Below are 19,553 nucleotides of genomic sequence, written 5' to 3'. Positions count from 1 at the left end.
TGAGGGTTCCCAGATGCTATCATAAAACTAATAGTAAATCAGAGCAGAATTTGGCCCACACATTTTTACGCAGCTTTTCAACTCATTTAAACAAAAAATTTCTTCCCCTTGTTGCATATCTGTGGCTAAAAGGATAGACAAATTATAAATAAAAGGCATCTCACAGACTCAGACAGAAGGCTGCCGCCAACACCTTCCTCTTTGTTGCAACAATGTAATAAGTTGCTCTTGATATTTTCTTTCATGAGTCTATTTGATTTCATCAGAGCTCGAATATATTCAGTGTTTTCATCCAAAGAGACTGGAGAAATATCCTTCAAATTCTCTGCACAGTCAACATGTTGTTCAGTGGCTGTCTGCCAAAAGAAGGTAAGTGTTTGTAAACTGAATAGTTACGTCAGTGAAAATATGCTCTCTCATAAAATTCAGAGCTCAGTTAATTCAATAGGCATTTCTATTGCACCCAACTGTAGTATCAAGGGGGGATTTAGAATACATCTACTCTATTATTAATAACATCATACATCAAGAGGTACACTACTGTCCCACAGAGAGTACTACTAGGTATACATATCATTTCAAATATCACCACTAGCTATAATAGGGAACATTGTTTTCATCAACATGCTTCCGCTTTCTTGTGGATTGCAGTTTGAAATCTTACCATATTTTCTTCATGACTGGCTGCTTTGCCAGTCAAGTTAAAGTTGTCCTCTCTGAAAGATAATTCTTCAGTAACAAAACACGGATTTTTCTTAATTAAAGAGCCTGTGGGTCGAGTGAGAAAATAGGACACTTCTTTTATGGGGGATTCCTTAACAATGCACTCCAGCAATGACTCCCCCATTATCACAAATGGATCGTCTTCCAGAGGTAACAATTCTTTTGCCAGTGAAACTTCCTCATTCTCAGTTTCCCATGATGCTTTTTTAATTAAGTCTTTTCCAGTAATGGAGCTTTCCTTTGACCAGTCCAGCATTTTGCTGTGTTGTGTTGATTCTTCTTTGGATAATGATTCCTCCCTGGGGAAGAATATTCTTTCATTATCTGAGGATTCCTTCCAGTCTGCTACATACAGAGAGTCCTTGTTGCTAAGGCATGTTCTTGTATCACATAACTGTGTCAAGACTTTCTGTGAAGAGTCTTCAAAATCTGCACATAGTCAGGATGGCATTGAGTAAATACATTAGAACTGGTTCATAGAACATTAATAGAAATATCACACTGTAACTGGGCAGAGGTATGCTGTTCTGTTTGGGGTTAGCACAACAGGTGTATGATTTCCTTTCAGTTTACATGGCTTTCTGATCAGAAATAACCTAACCTGAACATGATGCAACTGCATGAATGCTCACGCCAGGGATTATGTTAGCACACTCCAATTTCAGCCCTCAGAAACAGGTCTGCAACATCCACTGAAATCAGTGTGCATGTCAGAGCAGAATTTAGCCCATGATGTTGGGGAATAGTGAATGATGCGAAAGAATTAGTGTGCTGTGGACTGAAACCTGGCCTCTGTTGTGCCGAAATGTAAAGGAAAAGGGTATAGGGAGCCTTTCATACTGGAGCAAGCAGCAGAGCAGAATCAATCCTGATGCTCAAGGCAGTTCTAGGAGGTACTTATGATTATCATGCTGGCTTGCACACTATGGGCCAGATCCTTAGCTGGTGTAAATCAATGTAATTCCATTGACTTCAGTGGAGCTACGCTGATTTTCACCAGCTGGGGATCTGGGCCTATAGCCTCTAGAAGAGGTAATCTGCCAGCTAGTGGGTGTGTGCAGCCCCCGCAGCCAGCTAAACACACATGCTGCTGTCAGCAGCAAGTGCTAGTTGGGCGTGCATCCTGCTCCAGCTCACAGGATTAGGCAGCAGCATGTTGTGGCAACCTATTCTGAGCCATCAGTGAGCCTGCATGAAATGAAGGTCTGACAAGTCAGGAACAGCTGCGAGGACCAAATTATCTCATTTCAGTGTCACCATGGATGCAGTTGAAGGGAATTTATTATTCACTGCAATTTACAAGTGAAATTTGTGTGTTGGTGAATTCAATATGGATCTCATGTTTCTTCTCTAGGTTATTTTCTGTCCTGTTGACATAGTTGTGTTTTTATGTAAATAAATACACCTTTGCTTAAACAGTATCTTGATTATATTCCTACTGTTTCCAATATTTCCTCTTTGCTCCATCCTGTCTCTGTTGCTTATCTCCCTTACTAATGTCACATCTGAAAGACAGATGGTAAGTGCCTGATCTAAAACCTACTGAAATCAAGAGGAGCTTTCTATTGATATTAATGGACTCTGGACCAGGCTCCATGTGCTTTGGGGAAGAGAGTGAGTCTTTCTATGCCTTCTGTGAAGAGCCACTATAGCACACTTAAGGGCACTATAAAAGAAAGACAGTTAAAGTTCTTTCTATTTCATGATTCATTGCCAAAGAGGAACATACCGTATATCAAATTTTCCAACTCTGGCTCAAAAAGATGATCTCCTTTGTAGAGTCTACAGCCAGGATTCCCTTTCCTCCTCGCATTCTGTATTTCATCCTGCAAACACAAAAAGGGGAATCCTTAACAATCCTCATCAGTTGAATCTTCAAGGCCTTACTTATCACAAAAAGTCACTACACACAGACAATTTTTCTGTTTATTTTCTCCAATAAGTGTGAATCACAGTGTATTTCTTTTACTAGCCAAAGATGAGCAAGCATCATCATTAAGGTAACTGAACTGAGGGCACAGAGAGGTTCAGGGTTAGATTGAGTTTTGTGCCACCACCTTGGGTATGGAGCAGTGCACAGGTACAATTCCTTGTTCCTGGAGGTTAGTAAAAACATGATACCAACTGTGATCAATAGTAAATTACAGCTCCTCACATGCCAGCTCACTTATGCCGGCTGGCATGTTAAGTCGGGGTGGAGCTGCAAATTAGTCCTCTCTGTCCACTCCCTGCAGACCTGTATGGGGTGAGGAAAACGTTCTGGGCACGCAAACCCTGCTTCCTCTCACCTGTGCTTGAGACCAACAAGACATAGGGAGGCTGCACAGAGGTGGTGGTAGTGGTCTTATAGCCCTGCACAGTCATGTTGGTCAGGTCCCACCACAAGAAAATAGCAGAACAGAAATTAGAATCCTGATCTCTGAACTCCAGCCCTCTGCTCAGTCCAATACATTATAGCTTCCTCACTGTTTCATTGGCTATCCATCAACATACTATCTGAGTTTATTTATTCTCACAACACCTCTGTGAGGTAAGGAAGTTTTATTTTTCCCGTTTCACAGCTAGGGAACTGAGTCACAGAGAGATATTAAGTGATTTGTGCCAGGTCACACAGGAAGACTGTGGCAGAGCCAGGAATCAAATCTGATCTCCTGAGACCCAGCACAATACTTTAAATATAAGATCATCCTCCTGAGGGCATGGTACTTTTGCTAGCTGCTTACAGAAGTAGGAGCTTCATTGAAATCAACCCTCTCACAGGTGTCACATATTCCTTAAGGAGTCACTTGCATCACCTTCTATGACTGTTTCAGAATGAGCATTGTTGGCCTCCTAAAGGAGCCATATCCAGCCCACCTTGGCTAGAGAGATGGTCACCCAAATGGAGGCCTTGAGGAAAGAAGGGAATAAAAGCAAATATGAGAAAGTATCCCTAGAGTAGGAAATAGTTAATAATCAATGTTACAAGCAAACTAATTCCCAATCATTCAAATGAATCACCATGTTTACTTGAAGAATTCCTTATTAAATATATAATGGAGTAAACCTGCAAGTCTCTACTTTAAACCTATCCCAGGTGATCAGTAGTAGCTGAAACCATGGGATAGTTGATCCTAAAATAAATGAGTGGGTGATCTCAGCCCAGCTCCTAGTTCTCCCTGGCAGCATCAGCAGAGGCAAAGACTGAATGGGCACAGGGAATGATTTACACTCTCACTGCTGGTCCCCTCTAGGTCAGGGTCACCAACATGCTGACAGGACAGCATGAGGAAGCTTACGCTGCTGCTACTCATGCTTCACTTATTTTGTTGACACACAAAGAACTTCAGCCTCCGGGACCATCAACCCTTCATAAGCATTAGATTCTCTTTAAGCAAAAAAATATATAGAATACCTAGACTGCAGGCCCTTTGGGGAAAGGACTCCCCTTTTTGTTACTTGTCTGTACAGTGCCAAGCATAATGGAGCCCTGATGCTGGATTGGGTTTCTTAGATACTACAGTACAATAAAAAAGAAAAGGAGGACTTGTGGCACCTTAGAGACTGACCAATTTATTTGAGCATAAGCTTTCGTGAGCTACAGCTCACTTCATCGGATGCATAATAGTCTCTAAGGTGCCACAAGTACTCCTTTTCACTTCATCGGATGCATACTGTATGCATCCGATGAAGTGAGCTGTAGCTCACGAAAGCTTATGCTCAAATAAATTGGTTAGTCTCTAAGGTGCCACAAGTACTCCTTTTCTTTTTGCAAATACAGACTAACATGGCTGTTACTCTGAAATCTACAGTATAATAATAAGTAAGAGTACAGTTTGTTTTCCTATGCTACCTTTCAGACTCAAGGCGTCTCAAATCAAGTTGCATTAAAATGATGTACATACTGACAGAACGTTAAGGCTGGAAGAAATGTTGCAGCTCTCTGCAGTGTACAGGTACTGGGCAGTAGTGCTTTAAATAGTTTGGGAGCCCTCTAGTGGGCATTCCTCTCTTCTATTTTTGATGCCACCAGAACCCTAACAGAGCAGTGGTGTATATATGGAGCTAGGCCTTGAATACATATATATTTAGTAAATACAGTTATTTGGAACCCAACTGTGTCTGTTTGGTTTCCTCATATTCCTAATGCTATGTAGAGAGCAAAGACACACCACTATCTTAACAACAGCTCACACAAAACCATGGCCATGAGAACCTGCCTTACTGGGGGAGAATATCAGTTAGGATACCAGCATGTAATTCCTCTACTCCTTTGGTAAAAATATTCATGGGATATTTAATTTCCATGTGAACTGATACCAGAGACTGGCATGGGGGAATTTAGAGATATCCCAAAGTAGCTCTATGACGTACATACCTGAGAGATCTCTGAAGCTGTACTGCTGCTTTCAACATTAAGAGAATCTCGGTGGGTCAACTGCAGAGAAGCATTGCTGAGGGAAATGGCATCTCCTTCACTCATTGTATTTAAAGGCTGCTGAGTAAAAGCATCGACCTCTGATTTACTGATTACTGCCAAAGTCAAAAACTTTTGATAGCCTTCATCTTTACATACTGGATGGTGAGGAAACATCTACAAATAAAAGATTGTAACCCTTTTAATTTCACCTAGCATAAACCACAAACAATAGTAGCAAAAGCCTGGCCTCCACCTTCATTTTTCTAACACACCAGCGAGCAAGCAGTGATCAAACTGTCTGTGTATTTGTTATTAACAGTGTTGTGGCAGCCATGTTGGTCCCAGGATATGAGAGAGACAAGGTGGGTGAGATAATATCTTTATTGGATCAACTTCTGTTGGTGAAGCTTGAAAGCTTGTTTCTTCCACCAACAGAAATTAGTCCAGTAAAAGATATTACCTCACCCACCTTGTCTTTTGAATTGAATATTAAGACATTATTATGACATACATAGAGAAATGTGATCTAGTGAGGACTGAAAATTGGAAACTCCATTGGGTTCAGTTGGAGTTTTGTCTAAGGAAAGATCTCATTAGAAGATTTTATAGTATATTATATACACCCATATATATAACACAGAGCACACAATCTACATTACATACTAGATAATGGGTATATGAGTGTGTATATATATATCTGCCTTTATCGAGTAGCAATCTTTACTCGAAGAAAGCTTCAACTGAAGTCTGTGAAATTTCTGCACCCAATATATATATATTCTGCCAAGTAAACTCTTCTTGAAAGTAGTGAGTATTTATTCCTAGTAAGGGTAAAAGGACTTCTGGGAGTGATAGTACTACTGATTTATGTAACCTATGTATGAAAATTCTGTAATTCACACCTGCAACGACCTTCAGAATACAAGGCTCCTCCCTGCTTGTCTATCTATCATTACAGGTTCTTTCAGTGACTGGGGTATCAGTTTAGAATAAGGGACAAGCAGAAGAGCATTTGGAACCATAGTGGTATTGGTCAGACTCTTCAGCCATAAACAGGACTGTGTGCTCACTATGTTCACAGTGGAGAAGTAAGGGCCTGATCCAACGCCCACTAAAAGATTTTCAGATCTAAGGCAGAATCCACTGATTCAGGTCTCCTGCTAGTATTTTTGATAGCATGACATGACAAAGTATGCTTTCAATTTAGAATAAACTGTAACAAAATAAGGATGACTTTATAAATATTTGTATTCATCTTTTTTAATCACTAGAGTTTAGTATAAGGGATGGATGAACTGGTTTGAATTAAAAAGGCCTGGGATTAAATCCTGGCATTACTGAAGTGAATGGGAGTTTGGCCATTGATTTCAATGGAGCCAGGATTTCACCCAGTTCTTAGACCAAACCTCTCCCTGACCCAATTTTCACGCACCTTTACGCTTGCTGGTCCTAGTTGGATCAGAGGCATACAGTATAAGCCAAAATAACATTAAAAAAGGGCAATTCTCATGGTATTCCTAGAAAACTGAAAATAGATTTACCAGAATTTTTGTGAGAGAGCCTGATTTTTGCAAACCAAAATAGTTCAAATTTTTCAGAAAAGCATCTGAACTTTGGAGCTTTTCACTAATCAACCTTCTTAAGGTTAATAGTTCATACCATAATATGGGACGCTTTAGTAATTTCTCTCTTAGAAAAAAAAATCTCCTAGGGAAATACTATCACAATAATGATAATAACCTACCCCTCCACGCCCTTTGTATTTTATGAACTGTATTTAATCCAGTTTAATCTTACAATTCTATTTGGGACTTTTTTATAAGTGGAGAAGAAATTTACCACTGGGCAGCACCTCTCTTCACTTCTCATAATCAGTTTTTGCTAGGTTTTAAATTCTAATAGGCTCACATCTTGGATCCATCAAAACTCTTCTGAATTTCGGCCAGGTGATTCCCGTTCCCTCCTAGACCATCTGCGTACGAGGTGGGTTGGGGGCTGGCTGTTCTTCTTAGAAGTCCGGTTGGCTAGGACTGCGGTGACGTCACAAAGACCCTCTGTGACATGACAAATCCACAACCAATCCCCCTACCTGAACGGCTGGAGAGGGGCGGGGATGAGAGAGCCTTGAAGCAGAACGTTGGATGTGTCTCATGGGCACGTGTAAACGGAATTGGTGCTGGAGATTTGTAACAACGACTTATCGGCCCGCGGCTCAAGTTTAGCCAGCGACTTGTCACTTATCTTATCCCCCGCAACCTTACACCGCATTAAACGCTACTAGGTTTGACAGCCAGCTCCTTAACCGCGATCGAGATGCCTGATTTCAGGGTTCACAAAATAACACCTGTCCACACACACACATTTATGTGTACGAACGCGATATACATATAACTATGGTACGTATGTGTTGATTGATGTGTCTGTCCCCCGACTACCTACTGTGTTTCTGTATGAGTGGGAGATGTACCGTTTATGCACCTACTTGGCTTCCGTACCGTATGATGGGTATACTGCTGTGTATAGGTACTTGGGATAGATGCATACTGTGTTTGCTTACACAGTGCACGTGGTGGTGCGTCTGGGATTTATGTACTTTGCACGGATGAGGTGTGCAGTCCTGGGGCCTCGGCATTGGTTTAAATGAGACCGGCACTGGGAGGGGTGCGGCTTCTCAGAGCGCGCGGTCGCATTCGTGGCTTTTTGAGCCTCGGGCTGCGCCGTACAGGATGGCTCCTGGGTGGCGCTAGCGGCAGCCGGGGCGCGGAGGAGGCCGAGCGCCGGGCCCGGGGAGCTGCGGTCCCAGCGAAGGGGCCGCACGCACGCACGCAGCCTGAGAGCCGCGCGCAGCGAGGAGCCTGCGCACCACCCAGTAGGCTGCGGAACGCCTCGCAGCGCGCGCGTGTGTCACCCACGGTCCGTGGCAGGCTCCGCCTTCCTAATGCCCCGGCTGGGCGCATGGTAGCGCACCCGGCACGGCCTGCCGAGTGTCTGTGTATACCGCACCCGTGTAGCGTGGTCACTGCAGCGTGCACGCAGGGCCTGGACTGTCCTGAGCATACACTCTCTCTCTCTCTCTCTCTCCCCGTGTGTATATACATCTAACACACGTAGCCCTCGCGTCCGACATCGCTTCGGTGTAAGCTGCAGACCTAAGAAACTGCACCTAGAATTTAGTTTATAGCTCATAAACACAGAGTGCGTAATCTGTCTAACCCATTGTGTGTATGTATGACACCGACAGATTGCAGTCTTCTGTACACGGTGCGGAGACCTACTGCAACAATGAATTACAGGAAGGAGATGATGCGCCGAACAGTCCCAGGACAATTCGATGATGCAGACTCCTCAGACAGGTAAGGCGAAAACAGGCTGCCAAGATTATTGTCAATCATGTGAAAAGTTAGAGCAGGGTTTGTTTTTCCCCTCACTGACCACCTACTTGTATTTTTAAGAGAGTGTCGAAGAGTTGGGGCAGTGTTGTGGGGTTGTTGGTGGGATGGTGGGGAACAAGATTTTTTTTTTTAATACAGTGAGGAACAATTTGTTAATGATATTTCCTCTCCTGCTGTTTGCATGGGTACAGGGGGCCTCTTGACAGCTCTATTCAGGATCAGGGCCTGCACTGTCTTGCAAATATTACTTATCAGGTGTAGTGCTGACTGTTAGGAATAGTCTTGCTGACTTAAGTGGAACCACTCACTTGAAGAATTATATGTGTATGTGTTGCAGGATTGGACCCTTGATTACTAAAGATATTTTTTGCCTATCAGGTCCTACTTCTTCGCAGCATGGCTGTTGCTTCTTGGTCCTGCAGTGACATTGTAATCCAATGTTTTTTACTCCACATTCTGTTGCCAAGGGAATAATTTTGGTGTCAGGCAGTTACTATTGTAAATTAAATCCAGGAGCAAATAGGGACAGGGTTAGGGTGATTAGATTTAAAGAAATGCTGTCAGGTTAGAAATTTAATGTGAGACTATATAAAGTCTATTTACTTTTTACTATTTATGCTCTCTGCTTAGGCAATAAAAATGGATTGGTTTGTTGTAAATTTGTTTATAAGGAGTTTCCAGGCCGTTTCACATTGTGATTCTCCTGAATTGTTTCAAAGCATGGAGGAGAATGTTTTTGTTTGTTTAAATAAAATCATGGAAATATTTCCATTATGTGTAACATTTGTGAAAGATTGATTTGAATGGGGGAAAGTTTTTTCTTTTTGTTTTTTGTCTTTGTTTAACAAAACCTGTGTTCAGCACATTTGACATTCCACAGTCAGCCTGTAAAACTCATTGCCGGGGATGTTTGGAGGACAAAAGTATAATTGGGTTTAAATAAGAAATTAGATATGTTCATGGAGGATAGGTCCATTAGTGGCTATTAGCTAAAATGGTCAGGAATGCAACCCAATTCTTTGAGTGTCCCTTAACCTCTCTGTGCCAGAAGCTGGGACTGGACTCAATAATTGTCCTGTTCTGTTCACTCTCTCTGAAGCATTTGGCGCTGGCTACTATTGGAAGACAGGATACTGGGCTAGATGGACCATTGGCCTGACCCAGTATGGCTGTTCTTATGATCTGGCAGGATCTCCATTCTAAATTGAATAGTAGAGTTGTCAGCAAAGGCTGGAGAAGTGCAATGGGGAAGGGAGCGAAAGGGTTGATAAATTCTTAAGGTGAAATTCACCTCTCCCCCATTCCGTATTGGGTCCAGGTGAGACCTTCTGCCCTACTTGAACCCTGCAGATCTACAGCTATGGCATGTGAGAGCACAGTGGATATACACAGAGGCCTCCTCACTCCTTTGCTTATCGTGTAAGGAGGCTCTGAATTTATGCTGATGCAGTGGCTCTAAAGCCCAGAGTAGGAGGTGCTGAGGGGCAATAGGCCATAGGCTGGAATAGAAACCTTGGAAGGACTGTGGTGAATCTGTGGCTTTCCTGGATGTTGGAAGTAAAATCCATCTCCCAAATTATCCTTGAACTTCTTCCAAGAACCCATTTCCTTAAATTTTGTGCCGGGGAGGGGTAAATTTCACCTCTATAGCCTATGGTCTCATTTTTCTGTTGCGCTTGATGCAAAGATGTTCTGGACTGCATATACTTATGATAAACTGATCTGGAATCTAGAACTGGTATGTCTCAGGCTAAGGTGATATTCAGTTTATTTTTGAGTTGGGAGGGAAGCTTACAAATATCTGAGAGTATGTTTACATTGTGATTAGAAACCCTGCAGTGCTGAGTGTCAGAGCGTGGGTCAGCTGACTTGAGCTTGCAAGGCTCATGCTGTGAGACTAAAAATAGCAGAGTAGACATTTGGGTTCAGGCTGGAGCCCTGGCTCCAGTGTGAGCCCAAATGTCGACACTGCAATTGTGCAGCCTGAGCCTGAGTCAGCTGACTTGGGCCAGTTGCACCCATGCTTCGTGTCTTTTATTGCAGTGTAGACATAGCCTGAGGTGACTAAGGAGAAATTAGAGATGCATGGGAAGAATATGAAGAGACCTGGCAGACCACAGAGACCAGGCTTAGGGTGGATCATAAGCGCTCATAACAACTAAATGTTCCTTTCTAGCTCATCAGTTTTAGTGCTGGATCTATTGATCTCTCAGACCGGGGTATTTGTTGAGCTTTCTGCAGCTCACCGGTAAGGTCCAGTTTGGGATCATCTCAGCTAGAATCCTCGTGTAGCCTAGTTTGTTAGGACAGTGGAGTTCGTCTGTCTCTGAAGAGTGAACAAGATGGTCTTTTGTAGTGTAGGTGTTCGGTAGGAGTTGCAGAGAGTGCCAGATATCTGTGATTCACTGAACAGAATAGTTGAACGAATTACAAAACAGCATTTAAGCAAAGGAAGAAGATACTTAAAAGTGCTATAGTAAAAGCGAGCCTCCATGCAGAAGAGCTCTTCAGGGCAGGTGAAATAATAAAATATTGAGCAGAGAGAGACCCTTATTATTGCATTCTTCTGGATGACTGTACATTAATTTCACAATGATTCTGGTAATATGGGGTTTATTTATATAGATCTTCTTTTTTTTTTTTTTTTTTTTAAGTGAATTGACCCAGGGCACGGAAACAGTTAAAGAGGAGGAGGTAACAGTTAAACATCAGCAATCATGTTTGTCTGAGGAAGTGGACATTGATGAAATTGAATATGACGATGATGATGAGGATGAAGAGTGGGACTGGGATGATTCAGTTGGAAGACTCACCAAGCGTCATACTGCAACTGGAGGCTGCAACCCACAGGTACATTAAAGACACTTCCAGAACGCTTTTCAGAGTTTCTAATGGCAAACGGGACTAAAGCAGGGCACAGTGATATGTGAATATGGACCCCAACCATAAATTCAAGTTGGGACTTCTCATCGCACTCTCAGCTTAGGAGCGACCTCACACTCACTCACTCACTCACACCCCCTCACAGCCCCCCAACCAATGCCACCCTCTTACCATGCCCCGGTGGTTCTCCTTCCTCAACTCTTATTGCTTGGTCTTGCTTGCGGCTGTACCTCTGTTCCATTCCTTTGGGGTCTCAAACTCTCTCCCCACCCTGATATCACTGCTATATCCTCTATATATATTCTTGGGTTTCCATCCTTTCCTTCTCACCAGTTTGTGAGACGACATGCTTGATGTGACTGGGGAGTGTGAGGGCAAGCATATATTTCGTATCATTAGTAAAGGAGGCAAGTAAACCTGTGAAAAACACGAAAGGTGAATGGATTTAGAGGGGACTCTATGAGGTTAGAAATCTTGTCTGAATTACTAGCTTAAATAATTAACCCACAGAATTTGAAAACTAATTTACTTTTCACTATGCTCTCAGCTTGGGCAACAGAAGTAGAACATTTCTCCTTGTTTCTTTGACATATGGACATCAGAGTATCTCTGGGAAACTGAAGGGGAGCGGTTACAGAATGTTGTGACTGGCAAAAACATATTTCCTGGGCTACCTGTTTCTGCCTTATGGGCTTCGGAAGGAGACCTGGGGAGGAGGGAGTCATGTGTGGTGTGTGCTATCTAGAGGCTTATGATGGGGATCTGGCTGGGGCAGACATTGATTGGGTATGGAGAAGATTGTCTCTGGGAACTGATGCCTCTTTGACAAGCCATGCATACCTCTTCTTTGTTCTCTCTTTTTGCTCTGACTCTTTCCCATCTCAGTTTTTCTCCCCATCTCTCTCTTTGTGTTTTCTCTATTGTTTTCCCCATTGCTGGTGTTCTTGTTCCCTCTTGGGAGCTAAAATATGCTAGTTGACTGAGTTACAGTTAATCCCCTGATTAACAAGCACCTTCTCCTTGAGCTCTTAGCTAATAGGATTTTGAACCCACATACGTTTTTTGTTTTCTCTTAAATGAAATCATTTCAAGTTCTAAACTATGTCTGTACCCTGACAAATTCTGATTTGCTAAAAGCAGATAAGCTTGTACAGGTGTTTAGATACATGAGCAGATCAAACTAGATAAGTTGATTTTTTTTTCCCAAGCTACTGTGTGTATTTAGAAGGGCTGCTTAGGGAAGGCAAATTATGTAACAAATCCTTTGTTTCAGGCAAATAGACAGACCCCTAGTTGCAATTCAGCAAAAATGTCCACTCCTACAGACAAGGCCCTAAGAAAATTTGAGCATAAAATTAATCTAGGTAAGTATAATCCTATCGTCATCTTTTATGGTAATAGGTACACCTTGGTGACATTCAGTGACTAATTCTAATTACATTGAGTTGGGGCTTTTAGGCATTATAATTAGCCAGCTGTTACCAAACAGTTAAAAGGGTTAATATTTGCTGTTGCCTTCCGACATCATGTTTGTCTTTAGAGACCATTCCTGGAGTCGTCTTCTGCCCGAGAGCTGTCCTGTCTCTCTTCCCCGCCTCCTTCTGATCACACAAAATAACTCTTCTGTAATTTCACCCCAGAAACAATCTGATTGGCTTGGAGGCAGGGACTCAGCTGTCCGTCAGACCATCATCTGATCACTCGCAAAGTTGCAGAAGCTCAGCTTCTTTGGTTCTACAATACTCTGTATAGTCAGTATGCAGTGAAGTTGCTGTGTAACATACCATGGTATCTTGTGGTAGCAAATGTATACCAGGATACAGTGATTTTTGTCTAGTATCTTTCATACCAAAAGATTTCCAAAATGATGAGATAAGTGAGTAGGCCAGTGATTTATAAACACAAACAGCAGCAATACCCTTGGTATTAAGTCACATGCCTCCTTAAACATCAGATTTCGCGTTACTGAGGGAATATTGGCTTGGACACTGAGGGCTATTGCTTACTCGGGAAAATGGCATGGGATTTTTTTAAGTTCCTTGAGAGAAGGGCAAATGGACTTCTGTTTAACATCCCATCTGAAGGACAGCATCTCCAGGCACTTTCTCATCTCCAGGGCAGTAGCCCCTGTTGCTCCTCTATAATCCTGGAGTGGGCCTCAGACCCATAGAGGAGAATGCTACTATTAGTGCACATGTTTTGAAAACCTGATCATCTTGTTACAAGTATTTCTTTATGTGCCTTGAATGTGTGTGATATGTCTACTGGCAGCAGAAATGTAGCTGCAGTTTTGTGTGTGGAAAACTGCTTTGATCGTCACGTCTTTTTCTTTAATGTATTTTTCAGATAGGTTGAATCTTGCTGACTCTGTTATAAACAAAGTCACAGAAAAGTCTAGGCAAAAGGAAGCAGATATGTAAGTACTTTGGGTGGCTGTACTTCTGTTGATTTATTGAAAACTCTTATGCCCTCAAATTGTTTTCTACTATGAGCTGCAACTTGATCTATGATGCTGAATAAACTAGAAATTAGAGAACTTTAGTAAACGTTCTGTGTGCTGGTTGTATTTTGGATTGAGCTGTCCAGGGATTAAAAAAATTCATCATGATTAATCTTGCGATTAAAAAAAAATAATTGCGATTAATCGCACTGTTAAACAATAGAATATAATTTATTTAAATATTTTTGGATGTTTTCTACATTTTAAAATATATTTCAGTTACAACACAGAATACAAAGTGTACAGTGCTCCCTTTATATTTTTTTATTACAAGTATTTGCACTGTAAAAAACAAAGCAAAAAAACAAACCCCAAGTACTATAGTGCAATCTCTTTATCATGAAAGTTGAACTTACAAATGTAGACTTAGGTACAAAAAACCTGCATTCAAAAATAAAACAATGTAAAAGTTTAGAGCCTGCAAGTCCACTCGGTCCTACTTCTTGTTCAGCCAATTGCTCAGACAAACAAGTTTGTTTACATTTGCAGGAGATAATGCTGCCCACTTCTTGTTTACAGTCTCACCTGAAAGAGAGAGCTGGTGTTCTTATGGCACTGTTGTAGCCGGTGTTGCAAGATATTTACGTCCCAGATGCGCTAAAGATTCATATGTCCCTTCGTGCTTCAACCACCATTCCAGGGGACATGCGTCCATTCTGATGACAGGTTCTGCTCGATAATGATCCAAAGCAGTGTGTACCAACACATGTTCATTTTCATTATCTGAGTTAGATGCCACCAGCAGAAGGTTGATTTTCTTTTTTGGTGATTCGGGTTCTGTAGTTTCCGCATCGGAGTGTTGCTCTTTTAAGACGTCTGAAAACATGCTCCACACCTCGTCGCTCTCAGATTTTGGAAGGCACTTCAGATTCTTAAACCTTGGGTTGAGTGCTGTAGCTATCTTTAGAAATCTCACATTGGTACCTTCTTTGTGTTTTTGTCAGATCTGCAATGCAAGTGTTCTTAAAATGAACAACATGTGCTGGGTCATCATCCAAGTCTGCTATAACATGAAATATATGGCAGAATGTGGGTAAAACAGAGCAGGGGACGTACAATTCTCCCCCTCAAAGAGTTCAGTCAAAAATTTAATTAATGCATTTTTTTTTTTTTTTAAACTAGCGTCATCAGCATGGAAGCATGTCCTCTGGAATGGTGGCCAAAGCATGAAGTGGCATACGAATGTTTAGCATATCTGGCACGTAAATACTTTGCAATGCCGGCTACAAAAGTGCCATGCACATGCCTGTTCTCACTTTCTGGTGATGCTGTAGATAAGAAGAGGGCAGCATTATCTCCTGTAAATGTAAACAAACTTGCTGGTCTTAGCGATTGGACGAACAAGAAGTAGGATTGAGTGGACCGGTAGACTCTGAAGTTTTACACCGTTTTGTTTTTGAGTGCAGTTATGTAACCAAAAAAAAAAAATCTATGTTTGTAAGTTGCACTTTCATGACAAAGATTGTACTACAGTACTTGTATGAGGTGAAAATTTTGGAATTAACATTTTCCCCATAAAATGGGATGATTTGCTGAACAGTCACTAAAGTCATTGCCAGGTCTTGATCCTGCTTTCTTTGAAGTCCGGTGGCAAATATAATTAATTTCAGTGGCTGTGGGATTAGCCAATAAGGCAGAAAACGCTGCTGGTACTTTGCCAGCAAAGGAATCCCATTTTAATGTAATGATGCTTCCTCTTTTCTCTCCCTTCCTTGCCTAATTATCTTCTTGAGCACTCATTCTGGAAAAATTATTGGCGGAGCTATGGATGTTCTTCCTGAGTAGACCATGTCATGCTGTTATATTTTCATTTCCACTAGGTATCGAGTCAAAGATAAATCAGACAGAGCAACAGTGGAACAAGTAAGTTTTAAATATATCAAACTGTTTGTTAAAAGGCTTATTTTCATTTGAATCACTAACCAGAGGTAAAATCCTAGCTTTGTTGGTGTCAATGGCAAAACGTTCATTGACTTCAGTGGGTCAGGGTTTCATCCCATGTTTTTTCTTGTCTTTCTGAACAAGACTGCTTTATAGAAATTGTGTCTGCTTTCACAGCTGGTTTGGAGAACATTGTGGTGCTGAATATTATGATTTGCTGTTGTATTCAACTGGGATTTTGTTGATAGGCATAGAATTTCATTTTAGCTTTACTCAAATTTTCCGTGGAAAAGATGAAATGGTCCTTTTTTTTTTAATCCACACATTTTTGCTTCTAAAACTAGTATGATACATTAAAGGCCTGTATACCACAAGGACCACCATGTGCTATTGTGAATGCCTGGCACATTTTAAGATAGCTGAGTTCTAATGCACTTTTTTTCTTGGTACTGTGGATGGGAAATCAATCCTTTATTAGCATTAGCCTAAGGATGCATGTCAGATATTATAAATCACTGATTAGGAGTTGCATACAAGTCACAAACACGTTTTCCTCCAATATTTTAAAGATAATTCCAAAATTATAGAAGAAACAGAATACTATCCAGATAGAATTTTGAATGGCTTGGTCCACTAAGATGCTGTGGTTCTGTGGGTTCTTCAATTCAAGATGGATTAGTTTAATAATATTTTCAGTAAACTGGATAAAGTGATTTTGCTTATTTTTTTTTTTTTTTTCTAATTTCCCATGAGGTATTGGATCCAAGAACACGAATGATCCTGTTCAAGATGCTAACTAGAGGTGTCATATCAGAGATAAATGGCTGCATCAGCACAGGAAAAGAAGTAAGTTTCATTCCAACTGGCATGCTACAGACTTTCTTTGCAAACTGAAAGGAAGTTGACTCTGCTAAAAGGGAAATAGTAATTATTTATTATCTCTAGCATTAAATTAATTTTCTTGTGTTTGTCAAGAAGTTAATTTATTTACTGTAAAGTGAGACATCAGTTACTTTGAATTTCATCGCATATCAATAGTGAAGCTACTGAACTCTGTTTAATAATCAAAATATGGAGCACCATTTAAATTCCACTTAGACCATAAGCGGTCTTGAGGACTTGAGTGGTATGTAGGCCTAAGCCTGAGACTTGGCACAGAGGCTAGTTTCAGTCTCACAGCCAAAGGCTGGTCTCATTGAAGTAACAGGCAAAACTCCATTGACTTCAGTGGAACCAGTATTTGGCTCTGAAGATCTGACCCTGCAGACTCCTGCTTATCATACGTACAGTCCTCACTCATGCAGTTAGTTCCATTGAAGTCAACGTGACCACACTCAGGAGTGCAGAGCATCAGTGAGAGTTGAGGGTGCTTGGCACCTCTTTGGATCAGGCTCCTCTCTAGTTATCTGTAATGGACATCCCAGCCATTATTGTGAAGTTCTACTGCATGTATGCATTTTAGAGCTTTATACGCATACTAACATCTTCGTATGGTTTTAGATCCCAATCCTGCAAAATATTCCCAGTGGTTGGATCCCTGGGCCTGTGCGAAATCCTGTTGACTTCAGTGGGGGCCACCCCTGTTGGGTCCAGGGGTCTCTAGGATTGAGGCATTTTACAACATTGCCACCACCTGATATCTTGGGGTGTCCCTGCAGCACCCCAGCCTCAGTTACTCTCTTCTCAAGGCTCCTTAAAAAATTCCACACAGTCCCAAGATACTCAAAAACAGGGTTCCCCTTCTGTGGTCCAATTTATTAAGTCCTTATACAGTTACCCATAGTTCCCACCCCGCCATTACACTCCTTTAGTTCTATTTGGGCTGGCAATAAAGTCTGTCAAAACAAGTGTAATTCAGAACAAAACCATCTTAACAGTCCTTTCTCCAGGGCATTTCTGCTGGAGTGCAGTTTTCCCACCTTTCTCCAGGGCTTGGAGGCCCGAACATACCACCAGGAAGCGTGCAAACAACCTTCCCCTGCGGTCTCAGGGTCTCCAGCAGGAGCTGTCTTGCTTTCTGCAGCTGCACAGGCTCAGATCTCTGCCTTACCCAAAGTCTCTCCCTTCTGTACACCAGAGGCCTGATTGGGTCACCTCTCTGTGAAGGAGAGTTAGCTGTGTCATAGGTGGGATTCAGACCCATTTCCCTTTAAAGGGTTAGCCACCCTGTGACAAAGCCCAAAGGTTTAATTTCTCTCCTAAAAAATGGTGTTCTTGACAGTATTTGATACATGAGCAAACGTCTCAGTACTTAAACTATTCCCAGAACGTTAATATTGTTTCTCTTACCTTCACACTTATAGGCTAATGTCTATCATGCCAGTACAGTGAATGGAGAGAACAGAGCAATAAAGATTTATAAAACCTCTATTTTGATGTTTAAAGATCGGGATAAGTATGTGAGTGGGGAATTCAGGTGAGTTGAAGTTCTTTTCTTTAATGACAGCAAACCTCTAACTGTACGTTTACCTACAGATTGCTCTTAATTTTTGTCACAAATATTCTATAAATGTTTAAGTCTCTGTGGTGTGCTTGTTTTTAAGATTTCGTCATGGATATTGTAAAGGAAACCCGAGGAAAATGGTGAAGACATGGGCAGAAAAAGAGATGAGGAATTTAATAAGGTGATTTTTATGTTTAACTTTGGTGCAGACATGACTTGTGCATTCCATTGCTTGTGGGAATGAATGTAAGTGTGTGCTGGCTACTGCTCAGTATCTCCTGTGTGGTATCTGTGTGGAAAATTGGTGGGATGAGATATCATGGCCTTCAGGGCTGTCACCAATTCCCCACCTGCTTATTTGGGGGCGTTGTTCATTCATACACTGTTAATAAGGAACGTTGAAAAGATTTCCCCAATACTGCTAAGCAGCAAGATTCCCAGCCTGATGTGTCTAAGGTGTTTCTTCTGCATTAACAGCACTTGGGCAGACTGCCGCACCCACGCACAGCCTCAGTGATCTGAGCAGTCTCCACACAAACACCGCTATTCCACTGTCCATGCAGGATCAGGGTCTACATCGCACCAGCTGTTGTATTGTCTCTGTTCCTAAAACATTACTTTACTTTTTCTATATTAGGCTAAATATTTCCATTTACACTTAAGTTCCCCATCTTAGTGTGCATGGATTGTACGATGGGCCAAATCCTGCAGTCCTTATTCAGACGAGATTTCCAATGGAATCGGACAATCAGAATCTGGGACGTGACATTAAGCTTTGAAATCCACCCTGTCTTTCTGTCATGCTGTGACTAGCTCATTCATACTGTAGCCACCTATTAGTTAGACTTTGATGGAAAGCCCTAAATTGCATTTCCCCAAACAAACCTGTTTTTAATGCACAACCCTATTGTGATGTTTTTAAGTGACGGGCAGGCAGTAACATCGCTACAGAGCTCAGTATGTCACCTCGTTCCCTCACAAACACGGTGAACAGGAGAGGTGGCAGAACCATGTTTTTTTGCATTTCACACAAGAGATCCCTCAGGGCAGAGGAGCAATTGTTTATCACTGCAGTCTGGCCCTCTAGGAGAGGAAAGAGCAGAGATGCTGCAGGATGACTGTTTATCCTTGCCAGGGTCTGCAGAAGTGTGAGCCCCTCATGGTCACTGGGATCAGAGGCGCTGATGCATTTAAGGGTCTGATCCAAAGCCTGTGAAGATGAATGGAAAGACTTCTGTTGGTTTTAATGGGTTTTGGGTCAGGCCTCAAAAGAATCAGCACGGATGTGATTGTTGTTCATCACCATGTTGACATCAATGAAGACCAGTGCCT

General features: G+C 41.8%; 2 protein-coding genes across 4 annotated transcripts in view; one reads left to right on the top strand and one right to left on the bottom strand.

The window, feature by feature from the left end:
- The window catches only part of CAGE1 (cancer antigen 1), a 29,453-nt gene extending 21,374 nt beyond the window's left edge, over positions 1-8,079 (bottom strand). Inside the window, exons 1-5 of the mRNA XM_073329635.1 lie at positions 7,846-8,079; positions 5,081-5,296; positions 2,453-2,549; positions 665-1,152; positions 165-356 (exon numbers count right to left, since the gene is read on the bottom strand). Coding sequence (XP_073185736.1) covers positions 165-356; positions 665-1,152; positions 2,453-2,549; positions 5,081-5,296; positions 7,846-8,079 — 1,227 coding nt within the window. The remainder of the gene's footprint in view (positions 1-164; positions 357-664; positions 1,153-2,452; positions 2,550-5,080; positions 5,297-7,845) is intronic.
- The window catches only part of RIOK1 (RIO kinase 1), a 33,159-nt gene continuing 21,470 nt past the window's right edge, over positions 7,865-19,553 (top strand). The window contains exons 1-9 of one of the 3 annotated variants that reach the window (XM_073332098.1): positions 7,865-7,991; positions 8,364-8,475; positions 11,169-11,364; positions 12,671-12,761; positions 13,744-13,813; positions 15,718-15,760; positions 16,532-16,624; positions 18,082-18,194; positions 18,322-18,402. In XM_073332098.1, coding sequence (XP_073188199.1) covers positions 8,405-8,475; positions 11,169-11,364; positions 12,671-12,761; positions 13,744-13,813; positions 15,718-15,760; positions 16,532-16,624; positions 18,082-18,194; positions 18,322-18,402 — 758 coding nt within the window. In that variant the 5' untranslated portion in view covers positions 7,865-7,991; positions 8,364-8,404. The other 2 variants (XM_073332097.1, XM_073332096.1) reach the window with 2 other exon arrangements.

Source organism: Lepidochelys kempii, chromosome 2, assembly GCF_965140265.1.
Source record: "Lepidochelys kempii isolate rLepKem1 chromosome 2, rLepKem1.hap2, whole genome shotgun sequence".
NCBI lineage: Eukaryota > Metazoa > Chordata > Testudines > Cheloniidae > Lepidochelys > Lepidochelys kempii.
The sequence above is the reverse complement of the archived record's forward strand: the minus strand, read 5'-3'. Positions and strand labels throughout refer to the sequence as shown.